The following is a 15000-nucleotide window of genomic DNA, read 5'->3' on the forward strand; positions in this document are numbered from 1 at the left end:
CATTACTACAGCGTAACAGGAAGGCACCAGATAACATTACTACAGCGTAACAGGAAGGCACCAGATAACATTACTACAGCGTAACAGGAAGGCACCAGATAACATTACTACAGAGTAACAGGAAGGCACCAGATAACATTACTACAGCGTAACAGGAAGGCACCAGATAACATTACTACAGCGTAACAGAAAGGCACCAGATAACATTACTACAGCGTAACAGGAAGGCACCAGATAACATTACTACAGAGTAACAGGAAGGCACCAGATAACATTACTACAGCGTAACAGGAAGGCACCAGATAACATTACTACAGCGTAACAGAAAGGCACCAGATAACATTACTACAGCGTAACAGGAAGGCACCAGATAACATTACTACAGCGTAACAGGAAGGCACCAGATAACATTACTACAGCGTAACAGGAAGGCACCAGATAACATTACTACAGCGTAACAGGAAGGCACCAGATAACATTACTACAGCGTAACAGGAAGGCACCAGATAACATTACTACAGCGTATCCATCCCTTGCCCATCCTTGCCCATCCTTGCCCACTCACTCGCTCTTTCCCTCCTTCTCTCCCTCTCTCTTCCTGCCTTCCCTCTTTCTGTCTCTCTCACTCTATCCTTCTCTTCCTCTCTCTTCCTGCCTTCCCTCTTTCTGTCTCTCTCACTCTATCATTCTCTTTCTCTTTCCCTCCTTCTCTCCCTCTCTCTTCCTGCCTTCCCTCTTTCTGTCTCTCTCACTCTATCCTTCTCTTTCTCTTTCCCTCCTTCTCTCCCTCTCTCTTCCTGCCTTCCCTCTTTCTGTCTCTCTCACTCTATCATTCTCTTTCTCTTTCCCTCCTTCTCTCCCTCTCTCTTCCTGCCTTCCCTCTTTCTGTCTCTCTCACTCTATCATTCTCTTTCTCTTTCCCTCCTTCTCTCCCTCTCTCTTCCTGCCTTCCCTCTTTCTGTCTCTCTCACTCTATCATTCTCTTTCTCTTTCCCTCCTTCTCTCCCTCTCTCTTCCTGCCTTCCCTCTTTCTGTCTCTCTCACTCTATCATTCTCTTTCTCTTTCCCTCCTTCTCTCCCTCTCTCTTCCTGCCTTCCCTCTTTCTGTCTCTCTCACTCTATCATTCTCTTTCTCTTTCCCTCCTTCTCTCCCTCTCTCTTCCTGCCTTCCCTCTTTCTGTCTCTCTCACTCTATCATTCTCTTTCTCTTTCCCTCCTTCTCTCCCTCTCTCTTCCTGCCTTCCCTCTTTCTGTCTCTCTCACTCTATCATTCTCTTTCTCTTTCCCTCCTTCTCTCCCTCTCTCTTCCTGCCTTCCCTCTTTCTGTCTCTCTCACTCTATCCTTCTCTTTCTCTTTCCCTCCTTCTCTTCCTCACTCTTCCTGCCTTCCCTCTTTCTGTCTCTCTCGCTCTATCCTTCTCTTTCTCTTTCCCTCCTTCTCTCCCTCTCTCTTCCTGCCTTCCCTCTTTCTGTCTCTCTCTCTCGCTCTATCATTCTCTTTCTCTTTCCCTCCTTCTCTCCCTCTCTCTTCCTGCCTTCCCTCTTTCTGTCTCTCTCTATCATTCTCTTTCTCTTTCCCTCCTTCTCTCCCTCTCTCTTCCTGCCTTCCCTCTTTCTGTCTCTCTCACTCTATCCTTCTCTTTCTCTTTCCCTCCTTCTCTCCCTCTCTCTTCCTGCCTTCCCTCTTTCTGTCTCTCTCACTCTATCATTCTCTTTCTCTTTCCCTCCTTCTCTCCCTCTCTCTTCCTGCCTTCCCTCTCTCTCTCTCACTCTATCCTTCTCTTTCTCTTTCCCTCCTTCTCTCCCTCTCTCTTCCTGCCTTCCCTCTTTCTGTCTCTCTCACTCTATCCTTCTCTTTCTCTTTCCCTCCTTCTCTTCCTCTCTCTTCCTGCCTTCCCTCTTTCTGTCTCTCTCACTCTATCCTTCTCTTTCTCTTTCCCTCCTTCTCTTCCTCTCTCTTCCTGCCTTCCCTCTTTCTGTCTCTCTCACTCTATCATTCTCTTTCTCTTTCCCTCCTTCTCTCCCTCTCTCTTCCTGCCTTCCCTCTTTCTGTCTCTCTCACTCTATCCTTCTCTTTCTCTTTCCCTCCTTCTCTCCCTCTCTCTTCCTGCCTTCCCTCTTTCTGTCTCTCTCACTCTATCCTTCTCTTTCTCTTTCCCTCCTTCTCTCCCTCTCTCTTCCTGCCTTCCCTCTTTCTGTCTCTCTCACTCTATCATTCTCTTTCTCTTTCCCTCCTTCTCTCCCTCTCTCTTCCTGCCTTCCCTCTTTCTGTCTCTCTCACTCTATCCTTCTCTTTCTCTTTCCCTCCTTCTCTTCCTCTCTCTTCCTGCCTTCCCTCTTTCTGTCTCTCTCACTCTATCCTTCTCTTTCTCTTTCCCTCCTTCTCTCCCTCTCTCTTCCTGCCTTCCCTCTTTCTGTCTCACTCTATCCTTCTCTTTCTCTTTCCCTCCTTCTCTTCCTCTCTCTTCCTGCCTTCCCTCTTTCTGTCTCTCTCGCTCTATCCTTCTCTTTCTCTTTCCCTCCTTCTCTTCCTCTCTCTTCCTGCCTTCCCTCTTTCTGTCTCTCTCACTCTATCATTCTCTTTCTCTTTCCCTCCTTCTCTCCCTCTCTCTTCCTGCCTTCCCTCTTTCTGTCTCACTCTATCATTCTCTTTCTCTTTCCCTCCTTCTCTCCCTCTCTCTTCCTGCCTTCCCTCTTTCTGTCTCACTCTATCCTTCTCTTTCTCTTTCCCTCCTTCTCTCCCTCTCTCTTCCTGCCTTCCCTCTTTCTGTCTCACTCTATCCTTCTCTTTCTCTTTCCCTCCTTCTCTCCCTCTCTCTTCCTGCCTTCCCTCTTTCTGTCTCACTCTATCATTCTCTTTCTCTTTCCCTCCTTCTCTCCCTCTCTCTTCCTGCCTTCCCTCTCTCTCTCTCACTCTATCCTTCTCTTTCTCTTTCCCTCCTTCTCTCCCTCTCTCTTCCTGCCTTCCCTCTTTCTGTCTCTCTCACTCTATCCTTCTCTTTCTCTTTCCCTCCTTCTCTCCCTCTCTCTTCCTGCCTTCCCTCTTTCTGTCTCTCTCACTCTATCCTTCTCTTTCTCTTTCCCTCCTTCTCTTCCTCTCTCTTCCTGCCTTCCCTCTTTCTGTCTCTCTCACTCTATCCTTCTCTTTCTCTTTCCCTCCTTCTCTCCCTCTCTCTTCCTGCCTTCCCTCTTTCTGTCTCTCTCACTCTATCCTTCTCTTTCTCTTTCCCTCCTTCTCTTCCTCTCTCTTCCTGCCTTCCCTCTTTCTGTCTCTCTCACTCTATCATTCTCTTTCTCTTTCCCTCCTTCTCTTCCTCTCTCTTCCTGCCTTCCCTCTTTCTGTCTCTCTCACTCTATCCTTCTCTTTCTCTTTCCCTCCTTCTCTCCCTCTCTCTTCCTGCCTTCCCTCTTTCTGTCTCACTCTATCATTCTCTTTCTCTTTCCCTCCTTCTCTTCCTCTCTCTTCCTGCCTTCCCTCTTTCTGTCTCTCTCACTCTATCATTCTCTTTCTCTTTCCCTCCTTCTCTCCCTCTCTCTTCCTGCCTTCCCTCTTTCTGTCTCTCTCACTCTATCATTCTCTTTCTCTTTCCCTCCTTCTCTTCCTCTCTCTTCCTGCCTTCCCTCTTTCTGTCTCACTCTATCCTTCTCTTTCTCTTTCCCTCCTTCTCTCCCTCTCTCTTCCTGCCTTCCCTCTTTCTGTCTCTCTCACTCTATCATTCTCTTTCTCTTTCCCTCCTTCTCTCCCTCTCTCTTCCTGCCTTCCCTCTTTCTGTCTCTCTCACTCTATCCTTCTCTTTCTCTTTCCCTCCTTCTCTCCCTCTCTCTTCCTGCCTTCCCTCTTTCTGTCTCACTCTATCATTCTCTTTCTCTTTCCCTCCTTCTCTTCCTCTCTCTTCCTGCCTTCCCTCTTTCTGTCTCTCTCACTCTATCCTTCTCTTTCTCTTTCCCTCCTTCTCTCCCTCTCTCTTCCTGCCTTCCCTCTTTCTGTCTCTCTCACTCTATCCTTCTCTTTCTCCTCTCTCTCTTTCCTCTTTATCTCGCTCTTCCTCTCTTCTCTCTCTTCCTTTTATCTCGCTCTTCCTCTCTTCTCTCTCTTTCCTCTTTATCTCGCTCTTCCTCTCTTCTCTCTCTTTCCTCTTTATCTCGCTCTTCCTCTCTTCTCTCTCTTCCTTTTATCTCTCTCTCTCTCTTCCTCTCTCCCTTTCTCTCTCTCTCTTCCTCTCTCCCTCTCTCTCTCTCTCTCTCTCTTCCTCTCTTCAGTCTCTCTCCGGTTAGTAAACATGAAAGTGAGGGAAACAGACCATCTTGTTCTTCTTTCATGTTTCTAATGTAAATTCATTTCATCCTCTAAGGCCATTATACAGAGAAAGCAATCTACCCTCTTGATATCCTTCCTGGGTTAGCAATTTAAACATGCTGTGTCATGGATTAATTAGTTAGAGGAGTATTCCAAATTTGGTTGTAATATCTGATTAAAAAATATTGCAGGCTTTACCTTGTCAGTGTGTTGTGTTGTTATGTGGAAGTATTAGATCAAGAGAATGTAATAACGATACAAATGAATTGGATTTGGAGTCGTCCCTGTGGAACTACAACAGGCTCAACGTCCCTATGGAACTACGACAGGCTCAACGTCCCTGTGGAACTACAACAGGCTCAACGTCCCTGTGGAACTAAAACAGGCTCAACGTCCCTGTGGAACTACAACAGGCTCAACGTCCCTGTGGAACTACAACAGGCTCAACGTCCCTGTGGAAATGCAACAGGCTCAACGTCCCTGTGGAACTACAACAGGCTCAACGTCCCTGTGGAACTACAACAGGCTCAACGTCCCTGTGGAACTACAACAGGCTCAACGTCCGTGTGGAACTATGACAGGCTCAACGTCCCTGTGGAACTACAACAGGCTCAACGTCCCTGTGGAACTACAACAGGCTCAACGTCCCTGTGGAACTACAACAGGCTCAACGTCCCTGTGGAACTACGACAGGCTCAACGTCTCTGTGGAACTATGACAGGCTCAACGTCTCTGTGGAACTATGACAGGCTCAACGTCTCTGTGGAACTATGACAGGCTCAACGTCCCTGTGGAACTACGACAGGCTCAACGTCTCTGTGGAACTATGTCAGGCTCAACGTCCCTGTGGAACTACGACAGGCTCAAAGTCTCTGTGGAACTATGACAGGCTCAACGTCCCTGTGGAACTACAACAGGCTCAATGTCCCTGTGGAACTATGAGAGGCTCAACGTCTCTGTGGAACTAAACTCAGCAAAAAAAATAAACGTCCTCTCACTGTCAACTGCGTTTATTTTCAGCAAACTTAACGTGAGTAAATATTTCAATGAACATAACAAGATTCAACAACTGAGACATAAACTGAACAAGTTCCACAGACATGTGACTAACAGAAATGGAATAATGTGTCCCTGAACAAAGGGGGGTCAAAATCAAAAGTAACAGTCAGTATCTGGTGTGGCCACCAGCTGCATTAAGAATTGAAGTGCATCCCCTCCTCATGGACTGCACCAGATTTGCCCGTTCTTGCTGTGAGATGTTACCTCACTCTTCCACCAAGGCACCTGCAAGTTCCCGGACATTTCTGGGGGGAATGTCCCTAGCCCTCACCCTCCGATCCAACAGGTCCCAGACGTGCTCAATGGGATTGAGGCACTTTTTGCCAGTCCTGTCTGGTCCAGCAATGGTGGGTTTGTGCCCATAGGTGACGTTGTTGCCGGTGATGTCTGGTGAGGACCTGCCTTACAACAGGCCTACAAGGCCTCGGTCCAGCCTCTCTCAGCCTATTGCGGACAGTCAGAGCACTGATGGAGGGATTGTACGTGGTGACAGGTGGTGTAACTTGGGCAGTTGTTGCCATTCTGTACTTGTCCCGCAGGTGTGATGTTCGGATGTACCGATCCTGTGCAGGTGTTGTTACACGTGGTCTGCCACTGTGAGGATGATCAGCTGTCTTCCCGTAGCGCTGTCTTAGAAGTCTCACAGTACGGACATTGCAATTCATTGCCCTGGCCACATCTGCAGTCCTCATGCCTCCTTGCAGCATGCCTAAGGCATGTTCACGCAGATGAGCAGGGACCCTGGGCATCTTTCTTTTGGTGTTTTTCAGAGTCAGTAGAAAGGCCCCTTTAGTGTCCTAAGTTTTCATAACTGTGACCTTAATTTCCTACCGTTTGTAAGCTGTTAGTGTCTTAGTGACCGTTCCACAGGTGCATGTTCATTAATTGTTTGTGATCTGTGAAGTTATTTGGATTTTCACTAATTATCTTTGAAAGACAGGGTCAGGCTTGGTGTGTAGTTGGTGTTTGTACAGATATCGGATCTTAATTTGACCAGTTTCGTCTCAGAAGTAAAAATTTACTTGCAGCAGGAGGATTTGATATTCTCAAAAAAACGGGAAATTTGTTTTGATAGGCTACAAAAAAATACACTTGCATTTTAGAATTTAGACCAATATCTACTGTGTGTTATTAAGCTATATAAAATGACAGTTGTTGATGTGTGACTTGACTTTTTTTCTATTTGAATGTCTCAGTAGTAGGACCTGCAGTATTAGGACCTGCATCCTGTCTAGTGAATGTCTCAGTATTAGGACCTGCAGTATTAGGACCTGCAGTATTAGGACCTGCATCCTGTCTAGTGAATGTCTCAGTAGTAGGACCTGCAGTATTAGGACCTGCATCCTGTCTAGTGAATGTCTCAGTATTAGGACATGCATCCTGTCTAGTGAATGTCTCAGTATTAGGACATGCATCCTGTCTAGTGAATGTCTCAGTAGTAGGACCTGCAGTATTAGGACCTGCATCCTGTCTAGTGAATGTCTCAGTAGTAGGACCTGCAGTATTAGGACCTGCATCCTGTCTAGTGAATGTCTCAGTATTAGGACCTGCAGTATTAGGACATGCATCCTGTCTAGTGAATGTCTCAGTAGTAGGACCTGCAGTATTAGGACCTGCATCCTGTCTAGTGAATGTCTCAGTATTAGGACCTGCAGTATTAGGACATGCATCCTGTCTAGTGAATGTCTCAGTAGTAGGACCTGCAGTATTAGGACCTGCATCATGTCTAGTGAATATCTCAGTATTAGGACCTGCAGTATTAGGACCTGCATCCTGTCTAGTGAATGTCTCAGTATTAGGACCTGCAGTATTAGGACCTGCAGTATTAGGACATGCATCCTGTCTAGTGAATGTCTCAGTAGTAGGACCTGCAGTATTAGGACATGCATCCTGTCTAGTGAATGTCTCAGTAGTAGGACCTGCAGTATTAGGACCTGCAGTATTAGGACATGCATCCTGTCTAGTGAATGTCTCAGTAGTAGGACCTGCAGTATTAGGACCTGCAGTATTAGGACCTGCAGTATTAGGACATGCATCCTGTCTAGTGAATGTCTCAGTAGTAGGACCTGCAGTATTAGGACATGCATCCTGTCTAGTGAATGTCTCAGTAGTAGGACCTGCAGTATTAGGACATGCATCCTGTCTAGTGAATGTCTCAGTAGTAGGACCTGCAGTATTAGGACATGCATCCTGTCTAGTGAATGTCTCAGTAGTAGGACCTGCAGTATTAGGACATGCATCCTGTCTAGTGAATGTCTCAGTATTAGGACCTGCAGTATTAGGACCTGCAGTATTAGGACCTGCATCCTGTCTAGTGAATGTCTCAGTAGTAGGACCTGCAGTATTAGGACGAGGCATCCTGTCTAGTGAATGTCTCAGTATTAGGACCTGCAGTATTAGGACATGCATCCTGTCTAGTGAATGTCTCAGTATTAGGACCTGCAGTATTAGGACCTGCATCCTGTCTAGTGCGTTAGCGTGTCATCGAGCGAGAGAGAGAGAGAACTGCAGGTGTTCATTGAATTTATGTAAATCACGATGCTCATTTGAATATTGTTATTCATTGTTTATTTATTCCCCGCCTTATTATTTTTTAATTAAATTTTTCTGTTTGTTTTGTTTTTCTTTTTTTTTCTCTCTGCGTTGTTGGTAAAGGGCCCGTCAGGAAGCATTTCACTGTTAGTCCACACCTGTTGTTTACAACACGTGACAAATACAACTTGATTCTAATTTCCTGTGGTGCAGAAACATTTTCTGCGAAAACAGAGTGATCAAATTAAGACATTGCATACGTAGTTTATAGTTTTAAATTGTATTAGAGAAGAATCCCCTCCTTTTGGGCTTCAGGTGAGAAAGCAGCAGTGACTTAACAATGCCATAGCCAGGCAGGTAGGCTTCACCTACAGATGTAGGATCTTCATTTGAGCCCGTTTGCTACAACAGTAAATTATCCTGCATCAACAGGAAATGTGAGTAATTATATGGATTATAATTAATGGACATGTTTTATAGGGATTGATACATTTTTCGTCAGGGCAAATCAAGTCTGACATTTCAAAGTGGAAACTACAAACTTTAGAAGCCTCAGCAACATAAGAGTGATCAAAGAAAGATCCTACATCTGGAGGCTGGCATGATTCTGGAGTAAAATAGTAAGATGTCTTTAGGTTGTTCCTATCTCTGCATCTTTATGGCCCTAGCAAATATCTAAATAGCAAGACAAATGAATGAACTTTCTCCAAGAAAGTGCTTAGTCAGAGGGTTCATCTGACATCTCTCATTAATCCATTCTACCTCACTAGGTGGAAGTCGAACGTGTTCCCGGCAGCTGAAAGCCTGCAACAAGAGAACATGGCACTCCTTTTGTCATCTAAATTAAAAAAGGCTGTATTAGATTGGTTTACCACACTGTTATATTAAGATGTGTTATTTTTACACCTTGAACCACGTGATGTTAAACAGAAGCTGTCAGTGTCCCAACAGCAGTGATGTGAGGTGACAGGCAGACAACACCAGACCACCACCAGGGACCATGCTCCTCTATGGACCTTCAGCCCTAGGGAGGGAGGGAGAGAGGGAGAGAGGGAGGGAGAGAGAGAGAGGGAGGGAGAGAGAGAGAGGTAGAGAGAGAGAGCGAGAGAGAGAGAGAGAGAGAGAGAGAGAGAGAGAGAGAGAGAGAGAGAGAGAGAGAGAGAGAGAGAGAGAGAGAGAATCAGGGGATGTTTAACCTCCTTTACTGGATGTCTCGTTCTTGTCCAATACCACGAGCTCTGCTTCCTTCCATTCCTCCATCTGTCCGTCTGTCCAGCCTGGCTGGGCACTGAGTGGGCTTCAGAGGGGTTGAGGAGGACAGGAGGGCAGCTGGTTTGGGCATTGGCCTGGGGGTACAGGGGAGAGATGTCACTACCACTCATACTGAAGCGGGCTGCCCTCAGAGACAGTGCAATGTGTGTGTGTGTGTGTGTGTGTGTGTGTGTGTGTGTGTGTGTGTGTGTGTGTGTGTGTGTGTGTGTGTGTGTGTGTGTATGTGTGTATGTGTGTGTGTGTGTGTGTGTGTGTGTGTGTGTGTGTGTGTGTGTGTGTGTGTGTGTGCGTGTGTGTGTGTGTCTACTTAGCTGAATTAGTTGAATGGAAACAGCCTGAGGGCTGGAGGACGCAACTTCTCTGCTGCTGCCGCTGCTTTATTACATGAAGAGATGGAAGGATGAAGGGAAAGAGGCAGAGATGTTGGGAAGGAAGGATTGAGGGAAGGGAAAGAGGAGGTAGGGGAGGTACGGGAGTAGGGGTGGAGAGAGGGAGGTGGGAGGTAGAGATAGGGGAGGAGGGACAGGGGAGGAGGGAGGTAGAGATAGGGGAGGAGGGAGGTAGAGATAGGGAAGGAATGACAGGGGAGGAGGGAGGTAGAGATAGGGGAGGAAGGACGGGAGGAGGGAGGTAGAGATAGGGGAGGAGGGAGGTAGAGATAGGGGAGGAATGACAGGGGAGGAGGGAGGTAGAGATAGGGGAGGAAGGACGGGAGGAGGGAGGTAGAGATAGGGGAGGAGGGACAGGGGAGGAGGGAGGTAGAGATAGGGGAGGAGGGAGGTAGAGATAGGGGAGGAATGACAGGGGAGGAGGGAGGTAGAGATAGGGGAGGAGGGAGGTAGAGATAGGGGAGGAGGGAGGTAGAGATAGGGGAGGAAGGACAGGGGAGGAGGGAGGTAGAGATAGTGGAGGAAGGACAGGGGGGAGGGAGGTAGAGATAGGGGAGGAATGACAGGGGAGGAGGGAGGTAGAGATAGGGAAGAGGGAGGTAGAGATAGGGGAGGAGGGAGGTAGAGATAGGGGAGGAGGGAGGTAGAGATAGGTGAGGATGGACAGGGGAAGTTATTGGTGATGGTGTGGGGTTTATTGATGTAATGTATTGGTGATGGTGTGGGGTCCAGGGATGTAATGTATTGGTGATGGTGTGGGGTCCAGGGATGGTGTGTGTGCTATTATCAGTCAGACCCAATACTCTGGCTGTGTGTGTTATCATCAGTCAGACCAGATACTCTGGCTGTGTGTGTTATCATCAGTCAGACCCAATACTCTGGCTGTGTGTGTTATCATCAGTCAGACCCAATACCCTGGCTGTGTGTGTTATCATCAGTCAGACCCAATACTCTGGCTGTGTGTGTTATCATCAGTCAGACCCAATACCCTGGCTGTGTGTGTTATCATCAGTCAGACCCAATACCCTGGCTGTGTGTGTTATCATCAGTCAGAACCAATACTCTGGCTGTGTGTGTTACTATCAGTCAGAACCAATACTCTGGCTGTGTATGTTATCATCAGTCAGACCGAGACGAGGGAACGGAAGAGTCTTTCCTTCATGAGTTGTTTGTGCCGTTCACCACTAATATCCCTCACCGGCAGGATCCTACACGGGATTCAAGGAGGCCGAGGATGTAATGGGCCTGTTGTAATTACACCCCGATGATTCATCTTCACAGCCAGACATCGCCTTACCAATTTAGTCCAATCCCTGTACTAACGGCTGTTCGAAGAAGCCCCATCTATCTGCTGTAAATGACTCACATTACAGTACGCCACGCGATAGTGTAGCGTATTAACAGGCTGATCAATGGATCTGAATACTAAAGGTCAATTGGTAAAGACAACAAAACATAATTTATATTTTAAAACACAGATCACTGCACACAATATCCTACAGACAGTATAGACAAGGTATTCACACAACTCACATCAATATACTACAGACAGTATAGACAAGGTATTCACACAACTCACATCAATATACTACAGACAGTATAGACAAGGTATTCACACAACTCACATCAATATAATACAGACAGTATAGACAAGGTATTCACACAACTCACATCAATATACTACAGACAGTATAGACAAGGTATTCACACAACTCACATCAATATACTACAGACAGTATAGACAAGGTATTCACACAACTCACATCAATATACTACAGACAGTATAGACAAGGTATTCACACAACTGACATCAATATATTACAGACAGTATAGACAAGGTTTTCACACAACTCACATCAATATACTACAGACAGTATAGACAAGGTATTCACACAACTAACATCAATATACTACAGACAGTATAGACAAGGTATTCACACAACTCACATCAATACACTACAGACAGTATAGACAAGGTATTCATACAACTCACATCAATATACTACAGACAGTATAGACAAGGTATTCACACAACTCACATCAATATACTACAGACAGTATAGACAAGGTATTCACATAACTCACATCAATACACTACAGACAGTATAGACAAGGTATTCACACAACTCACATCAATATACTACAGACAGTATAGACAAGGTATTCACACAACTCACATCAATACAATGTCCAGTATACTATAGACAGTATAGACAAGGTATTCACACAACTCACATCAATACAATGTCCAATATACTATAGACAGTGCTAAGTAGGTATGGCAGCGCTGTTGTATACAGTAGTCATTTACAGTGGTGCTGTTGTGTACAGTAGTAGAATACAGTGGTGCTGTTGTGTACAGTAGTCATTTACAGTGGTGCTGTTGTGTACAGTAGTAATATACAGTGGTGCTGTTGTGTACAGTAGTCATATAGAGTGGTGCTGTTGTGTACAGTAGTAGAATACAGTGGTGCTGTTGTGTACAGTAGTAGAATACAGTGGTGCTGTTGTGTACAGTAGTATAATACAGTGGTGCTGTTGTGTACAGTAGTCATTTACAGTGGTGCTGTTGTGTACAGTAGTCATATACAGTGGTGCTGTTGTGTACAGTAGTAGAATACAGTGGTGCTGTTGTGTACAGTAGTCGAATACAGTGGTGCTGTTGTGTACAGTAGTAGAATACAGTGGTGCTGTTGTATACAGTAGTAGAATACAGTGGTGCTGTTGTATACAGTAGTAATATACAGTGGTGCTGTTGTGTACAGTAGTAGAATACAGTGGTGCTGTTGTATACAGTAGTAGAATACAGTGGTGCTGTTGTATACAGTAGTAGAATACAGTGGTGCTGTTGTGTACAGTAGTAGAATACAGTGGTGCTGTTGTGTACAGTAGTAGAATACAGTGGTGCTGTTGTGTACAGTAGTAGAATACAGTGGTGCTGTTGTATACAGTAGTCATTTACAGTGGTGCTGTTGTGTACAGTAGTAGAATACAGTGGTGCTGTTGTGTACAGTAGTCATTTACAGTGGTGCTGTTGTATACATTAGTCATATACAGTGGTGCTGTTGTGTACAGTAGTAGAATACAGTGGTGCTGTTGTGTACAGTAGTAGAATACAGTGGTGCTGTTGTGTACAGTAGTCGAATACAGTGGTGCTGTTGTGTACAGTAGTAGAATACAGTGGTGCTGTTGTGTACAGTAGTATAATACAGTGGTGCTGTTGTGTACAGTAGTCATTTACAGTGGTGCTGTTGTATACAGTAGTAGAATACAGTGGTGCTGTTGTGTACAGTAGTAGAATACAGTGGTGCTGTTGTATACAGTAGTAGAATACAGTGGTGCTGTTGTATACAGTAGTAGAATACAGTGGTGCTGTTCTATACAGTAGTAGAATACAGTGGTGCTGTTGTATACAGTAGTATAATACAGTGGTGCTGTTGTATACAGTAGTAGAATACAGTGGTGCTGTTGTATACAGTAGTAGAATACAGTGGTGCTGTTGTGTACAGTAGTAGAATACAGTGGTGCTGTTGTGTACAGTAGTAGAATACAGTGGTGCTGTTGTGTACAGTAGTATAATACAGTGGTGCTGTTGTATACAGTAGTAGAATACAGTGGTGCTGTTGTATACAGTAGTAGAATACAGTGGTGCTGTTGTGTACAGTAGTAGAATACAGTGGTGCTGTTGTGTACAGTAGTAGAATACAGTGGTGCTGTTGTATACAGTAGTAGAATACAGTGGTGCTGTTGTGTACAGTAGTAGAATACAGTGGTGCTGTTGTGTACAGTAGGAGAATACAGTGGTGCTGTTGTGTACAGTAGTCATTTACAGTGGTGCTGTTGTGTACAGTAGTAGAATACAGTGGTGCTGTTGTGTACAGTAGTATAATACAGTGGTGCTGTTGTGTACAGTAGTAATTTACAGTGGTGCTGTTGTGTACAGTAGTAGGCTGCAAGATCTGTTTCCTTTTCCAACTCCGTTTCCTTTCCCAACTCGTCAGGCCCTGCCTCTGAGAGACATAGATCTATAATCAGGAGACCTCTGAGAGACATAGTTCTATAATCAGGAGTCATCTGAGAAACATAGTTCTAGAATCAGTAGACCTCTGAGAGACATAGTTCTATAGAGAGACATAGTTCTATAATCAGGAAACAGATATTCCATGTTCCTTTTCTTCCGTTCTTCTTTCTCTTCTCCATTCCCATTGTTGAACTCTCCTTGCTGTCCACACCAGGCTGGAGATCATTAAACCCCCAACCAGTGAATTGAGTCGAGTCTGTAACCTCCTGACTTGATATCTAACTACCAAACTTGTTAAATCCTGCCGCTGTCCCGCTGTCTCAGCGGGCCGGCTGTGTTGACCCTCTCGTACAGCCTTTCCTTGAGCCCACCATCACAGCGGATTCATGAAATGCATCAATCGGAGAGAATAGTTCTAAAAATAAACAATAATCATAATATTATAATTTATGATATAATTTAGAAATAATAATTTAGTATAATTTCCTATTATAACTTGTAAAGAATAATTAAGAGTACATAATTTGCTGACCACCCTGCCTTTGAGTAATTAGGTCTCTTTCCCTGCTAACGATATGCTATCCAAAATAGCGAAGTAGCCGAATAGGCAGTGTGATAAGATTATAAACCTGCGTTGTTGGGAGGAATCTTACAGTGAATTATGTGAAGATATACACTGACATTGTTCTAGTTGAGATATGTGGCACAGGAACATGGCTGTACATTGTGACTACTGGGAACTCATTATAAATAGTTCAGAAGCAGCCTTGGCTTGGCGTGCTCACAGACGTTGGGCTATAGACAGGCAACATGTCTCACTCTACATATACTCTCGGAAGATACGCAGAAGTCCCAAACTTCTCATTCACTGGGGAAGAGAATTTGAGTAAGACGGACATTTTTTTTTGACAATTCTGTAATATTTATTTTATTTTATTACATGAGGTGCCACATAAGGACACATTGACAAATCTCTCCTTCCCAGTTGGGCATAATTTGCATAAATCAAATTGATATTCTATTGAAAGGGATTAGCTGTGCATTTGTCTGGGTGTAGAGGGAATAATCCCCAGAAGCAACTCTGCTGTCCGTCAAGCTGGGTATATTATATTTGTGCCTGACATGTTAAATTAAAACAATCTCAAGTCTCTAAAATATGTCATTGTCCCTTTACAGGATTACTTGATGACACACATGTACAGCAACGCGGGCAGAGACGACTTGTGGAACAAACTGACTGAGGTATGGAATGTTGATTGCTCTCTCTCTCTCTCTCTCTCTCTCTCTCTCTCTCTCTCTCTTCCTCTCTCTCTCTCTCTCTCTCTCTCTCTCTCTTCCCCTCTCTCTCTTCCTCTCTCTCTCCTCCCTCTCTCTCTCTCTCTCTCGCTCTCTCGCTCTCTCTTCCTCTCTCTCTCTTCCTCTCTCTCTCT

The 15000-nt window shown here is 45.1% G+C and overlaps 1 protein-coding gene across 2 annotated transcripts in view; it reads left to right on the forward strand.

Annotated features, from left to right (window-relative positions):
• Window positions 1-15000, forward strand: part of LOC110512778 (thyrotropin-releasing hormone-degrading ectoenzyme) — a 391934-nt gene that overhangs the window by 272462 nt on the left and 104472 nt on the right. For both annotated transcript variants that reach the window (XR_016486919.1, XM_090201291.1), the window contains exon 8: window positions 14747-14812. Coding sequence is in view for 1 of the 2 variants with exons in the window: in XM_090201291.1 (XP_090057417.1) it covers window positions 14747-14812 (66 nt within the window). In the remaining variant the exon portion in view is untranslated. The remainder of the gene's footprint in view (window positions 1-14746; window positions 14813-15000) is intronic.

This window comes from Oncorhynchus mykiss, chromosome 15 (assembly GCF_057628025.1).
Source record: "Oncorhynchus mykiss isolate SJ-2025 chromosome 15, ASM5762802v1, whole genome shotgun sequence".
NCBI classification, from domain to species: Eukaryota; Metazoa; Chordata; class Actinopteri; order Salmoniformes; family Salmonidae; genus Oncorhynchus; species Oncorhynchus mykiss.